This window comes from Tremella mesenterica (assembly GCF_000271645.1).
Source record: "Tremella mesenterica DSM 1558 unplaced genomic scaffold TREMEscaffold_20, whole genome shotgun sequence".
NCBI lineage: Eukaryota > Fungi > Basidiomycota > Tremellomycetes > Tremellales > Tremellaceae > Tremella > Tremella mesenterica.
The window spans coordinates 182,362-187,961 of NW_006711244.1; the positions used below are offsets into that span (position 1 = coordinate 182,362).

The 5,600-nt window shown below is 48.0% G+C and overlaps 3 protein-coding genes across 3 annotated transcripts; 1 reads left to right on the plus strand and 2 right to left on the minus strand.

Moving 5' to 3' along the window:
- Positions 1-188: 188 nt before the first annotated feature.
- Positions 189-550, minus strand: TREMEDRAFT_66296 (uncharacterized protein; the record flags this gene model as incomplete). Its single annotated transcript, XM_007008362.1, has 2 exons — positions 189-378; positions 399-550. 2 exons carry the CDS (start codon positions 548-550, stop codon positions 189-191), a joined length of 342 nt encoding a protein of 113 aa, XP_007008424.1.
- Positions 551-804: 254 nt separating this feature from the next.
- On the plus strand, positions 805-2,871 carry TREMEDRAFT_66297 (uncharacterized protein; the record flags this gene model as incomplete). The annotated part of the gene is made up of 5 exons (XM_007008363.1): positions 805-874; positions 924-986; positions 1,078-1,349; positions 1,728-1,826; positions 2,707-2,871. 5 exons carry the CDS (start codon positions 805-807, stop codon positions 2,869-2,871), a joined length of 669 nt encoding a protein of 222 aa, XP_007008425.1.
- A 1,128-nt stretch (positions 2,872-3,999) lies between these two features.
- TREMEDRAFT_72562 (uncharacterized protein) lies at positions 4,000-5,440 on the minus strand (the record flags this gene model as incomplete). Its single annotated transcript, XM_007008364.1, has 4 exons — positions 4,000-4,327; positions 4,485-4,523; positions 4,783-5,178; positions 5,425-5,440. Coding segments are annotated over 4 exons (496 nt in total), but the record flags the coding sequence as incomplete, so codon positions are not given.
- Positions 5,441-5,600: the final 160 nt, after the last annotated feature.

Consider the following 5,600-nt stretch of genomic DNA (forward strand, 5'->3'; position numbering starts at 1 on the left):
GCGACTTATCCTACGCGATCAAGCGGTTCGTGGCTGACAAATATGAAAAACATGCCCCATCGCTATCCAACAACCTCACTACCTCATCGTTCATACTTGCACCATCATACATACACACTCTTAGCTTAGAGGGGAGGGATAAGCATATAGCGTCTGGTTGCTCGGAAGGCCCACGTCGGCTGATCAGGTTATGTGCTTGTTCTGAAACTATTTGCTTTGGGTATCTCTCTAAACTTGCCATTGCCATCGCCACCATCATCGTCACCGTCATCGTCATCGTCATCGTCATCGTCATCGTCATCGTCATCGTCCTTGACATCGACATTGTCAAAATCGTTGTTGTTGGCATTGTTACTGCTTATTGGACACCATCGGATCCTGCCAGGTAAGTAATCAACTGTGTTCCGTGACCTCCGTGACCCCTCTGTTTCCGTGACCCCTGTGTTCCGTGACCCCTCTGTTTCCGTGAACCCTCTGTTTCCGTGACCCCTGTGTTCCGTGACCCCTCTGTTCCGAGACCTCTAGTTCCCAACCCAACTTCCGTGACCATTTCCGCAACAATAATGGGGGAAACTATGCCATTTTTTTTTTCATCACGTCTATGAGGGGGAGACTATGCCAAAAATTTTTATATCGTCTATGAGGGGGAGACTATGCCAATTTTTTTTATCACGTCTATAAGGGGGAGACTATGCTCAATTTTTTTCATCATGTCTATGAGGGGCAGACTATGCCAAATTTTTTCATCACGTCTATGAGGGGAAGACTAATTGTGTTCGTATGCTGATGCAAGTAACTCCTATTATGGCTCGGAAACATCGTAAACTCTCCCTATCTCCACCCACCGACGGTGGTGCCGGTGAATCCGAAGACGGTCACTGACTCTCTCGGTCTTCTCTATGACGTCTTGGTGAATAGGACAGTGATGGATCCCGAGTTGGTTGACGACGTAGCTGGTTTCACTGCGGATATGGTCGTAGGTAAATGTGAGTAACATCATTCCATCATTCCACCATTCCACCGTCCGAAACGTTCAAGCTGATTTGAGCACAGTCCGAAAAGATCGACCTTTGCCAGCTCCGGAAGAACCCTTGATGCTCGCCCTCTCGACTTTACTCGATGAAAAGATGAATGTGATCAACGAAAGGCTCAACGTGTCCCAAGAACGTTTGGATCGAAAGTTGGACGGTTTGAACGATCGCCTGACCACTCTCACCGCTACCGTCAACACGATCTCAACCAGGACCAACACCTTGATCGGTCAGGTTAACAAGATGGATGTTAGAATCGATAAGATGGATTCACAAATTAATAGGATGGACGCTTTGCACAGGCAATATTACGCTCAGGTGAGTTTGGTCAACGTTGGAAGAATTTCACATCCTCCTCGACTTGTGTTCCGTTTCACGTTCTTTCAACATTGGCTGGTCGTTCCGTTCTCCCATTCATTTTTTGATAATTCTCTCTTCGTGTACCTCTCTCTCTGAGCAGCTGGATTCGGTGTACCTGTATCTGAACCCCTCTCTTTCTCTCAGCAAGCCTTGTTCCATCTGTTACTTTTCGTAACCCGTGTGTCCGCTATCGTCGTTTATCATAACCTCTATTCTCTGTCATTCATCGCTGTTTCACTCCCCCCCCCACCCCCCCCCCCACCCCCCTCCGGTTCGAGAAAACTGACCACGGGATCAACTCGAAAGGAACCGGTTGCTGACATAAAAACAAAACAGATCGCGAATCGACGTCGTCGTACCCTCGGACAAGACTTTGTTCCGGTACCCAGCTCCTTATTCCCTCTGGACAAGAATCCACCCAACTTTCCTCGAAGGGTGAGTTTGAGTTTGAGATTGTTTTTGTTTGCTTTTCCTCTGTTCTTGCAATTTTGTTTTTCCGTCCGTTCCGTTCCAAATCGATATCCGAACAAAACTTTCTGGTCGTTCTTGCACATTGTTTTTGATCGATCCGGTCCGAGTCGATATCAGAACAAACTATCGGGTCGTTCTTGCACTTTGTTTCCTTTCCGTTCCAATCCTGATCGATCTCCAACATGGTTATGATATTACATCTCGCGGGAGGAGTGGATATCATCATCATCCGACATGTCAGAACCGAGGGTATATCATGATGCAACGTTCGGAACATGAATCATGGGTGTCGGGCATTCAGGAGTGAATCATGGCTTTCGGTCATTCAGGAGTGAATCATGGCTTTCGGTCATTCATAAATGAATCATGACACATGACTCGGACACGAATTGATGGAAAATATGAGACAGGTTACGAAATGAGGTCACATCTCATCCGTAACCCACATGTCCTGCTCCAATCACCGACCATCTCTCTTGATCTGATCACTTGGGACCGTGATCGGTATTCTTCTCTCTGGCGAGCATGTCGACCTCCCTCCTCCCTCCCGCCGAGCAGGCCTTGATCCCCCTCCAACGTCTTCCACCCTATCATTTCCCAGCAACGGTCACTTTGTTTTCTCCGTCGTATCTATAAAGTTCTACCACTCTCTGTCTCTGGCTTTGAATGAGGTGTGGTTGGCTTCTGACAAACCATCCATGTCCATGACAGAAACTCGAGCAAGACTCCCCCGTTCTCACCATTCAAAACCCGGAGTTGGCTCTTCCCAAGTCGATCGATGCGTCTCTGGCAGAAAGTGTCGTCTCTTTGATCGTGGCCCTACGAACCCTACGCTGACGACCAGGTCGCACGTACCCTCGTCAACCTCCGGAGCGTGCAAGAGCTACTCGACCCCGAGCTCGACGGGTGGCTTGAATGGTACGGTCGAAAGGTCAAGGTCGTCGATACGAGGCGGGGAAAAGAATCGTGGTTGTGGGCGTTTTTATATGGGGAGGTGGATGTCTTGTGAGAATTGTGGGTTTTTTCTTTTTTCTTTTTTCCCAAGGAATCAAAACGTTCAATCTTCACTATGCTGACGGGAACGCAGTCCGAAAAAAAAAAACTGAAAAGAAAAGAGGAAAAAAAAGAAGAAGAAAAACTCTTGACTTGATTCTTCCGTTTCTTCATTTCAACTCTCACCATATTCCACGATCTATTTTTTTTTATTTTTTTTATTTTGAATCCCCTTTCCCAATATGCATGTTGATACATTTGTTTATCTTTGTTGTTTTGATCATGCTCAACTAATGATACCAAACCAACCATTCTTGACTTTGGGAAAATGACCAGGAAAGAACGGTTGAGCCTTGTTGCCTTTTTAGGGTGAAAAATTTTCTTTTCCTTTCACACTTACTTTTCTTACCCTCTTGTCGTCGCCTTCAATTATCTAAGTAATCCCTGACTGCCTAGTACACTTTAACCCTGGAATTGACTTGAGGTTAAGTGCATGGATATGATCAGTGGGGGGAAAGATCCGAGAATTTTTTCAGCTCATGTTTTGTTTTATCGTCAGTAAAAAAGAAATACATGTTTTTGTTGGCGAGTCGTTGTTTTGAGGGCGTTATGAAGACCCAAAAACATCGTTTTATATGAACACAAGTGGCATCACACGGATTGACATTTTCCCATGACTTTTGAACCGGGCCCGACTGTATGTATCGTCATCTGATTCAATGGTCGGTTGATGACGTCCCAGTCAGTATGTGAATCATCCGTTTTACCGTGAGATCATGGACCAGGGTCAGGTTTGGACGAGTTTGCCCTCCCTCGCCCATGGTGATCGGTCCTCGATGAATGGATCCAATACGGGGCTTGATCTTTTGGACCTGATTGGATGGATGGGGCCGGATGGGCCGGATGGATGGATGGATGATCATACTTGGTATTCGCTATCTGCTATCTTGGGCAATGGTAGGACGGTTCAAGATCGGATAGCCAGCCCTGGATCTTGAACCGTCCTAACAGGTAAAGGCTCGATATCACTATCAACTCTGCTTAAAAGGATCGAGGGTTGATCTCGCTACAAGTACAGATCGTGACGGATGAAGGCTAACTAACTTGCGATTCAGCCGAGATAAAATCGGAATGAATTTCTTTTCAAAGCGGTTCATCTCATTCCCACACAGACAACAAACTCTGTTTTTTAAAACTCTACGACTGTCCGTGTCCGTGTAAAAACCTCGAACCGATCTCGTACCTTCTGCCCAGCTCTGCATCTTGACCAATCTCCTTCCAATACTCTGCATGGTCCTTACCGTCGGTCAAGACGTCAGACATCAATGGCCACGAGTCGGGGCGAGGTTCGGACCGAGGTGTCGAGGTGTAGAAACGGACCAGGTCGGTCACGGTTCGTTTCAAGCCTGTATCCATGGGTGCTTGGCTCAATTCGCTTTCGGACGGTTCCAGTTGCATGATCGCTCGGTAATCTGTCAAAAGTCAAAGTCAGCCCTCCCTAGCCGAGTGGAGGATGATGAGCGGTTGAGGTAGAGGAGGATGTGACGACGAGATGATGATGGATTTGGCAAAAGGTAACGAGGACGGAGATCAAGGTCATGAGAACGAGAACCGAGAGGAAATGCTCACTCTCCAACTTTGATAGTATGATCCTTTTGACCGTTTCATCTGATTCGATCAGTCCATTCGGTCATCACAGACCGGAGATCCAACCGCCGACTGTGTCGCTCTTTTTTTCCCCCTCCGTCAAGATGGATATCGGACAGATCACAGGGGAGCGCGACAACGTCCGGCGGGAGATCAGAGTGATTCGAGACGTGTCCGTGTCTGGGAGAAAGGGGGAAGGGGGGGCTGGCTTTTGCGTCGAACACGAGCATCAAAGTGAAGAGTGTGTGGGGGGGGGGGGGAAGCAAAAGGAGGAACCCACTAGGTTGATCAAACGACACAGGCATAGGTTTCTCAAACCACGCATGACCTCGGACCTCACATGACCCCAAAGATAACCCATCAAGACCTTACTGGTGTTTCTCACTTCGGGTCTCTTGCTGAATTCCGATTCGCTCAGACAACCGAAAACGCCATAGGCGCGTTTCAAGAGGGAAAGCACGTTTGGGCCCATGGTCTTTGACTGACGATGACGGTAGATGTCTTCAAGGGCGAGGGTGGACCATGAGAAGGCCAGAGGTAAAAAGTCTTGGATGAGGTGATGGACGAGTGGGTCGATCGAGTGGCTTGGGTCGGATGAAAATGGCGGATGTGGATGGGAGGAAAGGATGAGGGCGGCTTGGTACCAGTAGGAGAGACAGGTGTCTAGTGCTCGGGTCTGGGAAGGGAGTCAGCGGGGATGACATGTGGGGTGTGACAGAAAAAGTCTACGGGTGGGAGGAGGGAACGGTTACCAACAAGGACATGCGTATACGGGTTGGCTGCGGAAAGAGTGCGTATGGAGAGGACAAGGTGGAGAAAACGTGCATATGGAGCAAGTGTGTGACGGACAAGGTTTGAGCGAGTATATCGAGACGAGGATGAGATGGGCGGATGAACGAGGTTGAAAAGAACCGAAACTCACGTTTGAAATCGTCATCAAACAATAACAAGATCCCATCCTGCCCAATAGATCATTGACGATCCTATCATATCCGATAGAGGTCAACAGACCATCAAATGCCAACCATCTCCCAACCCCTAACCCTATTTTGAACTGCAACCGTGTCCCGGTCCTTCCCGTGCGGATAGACTCTCGAC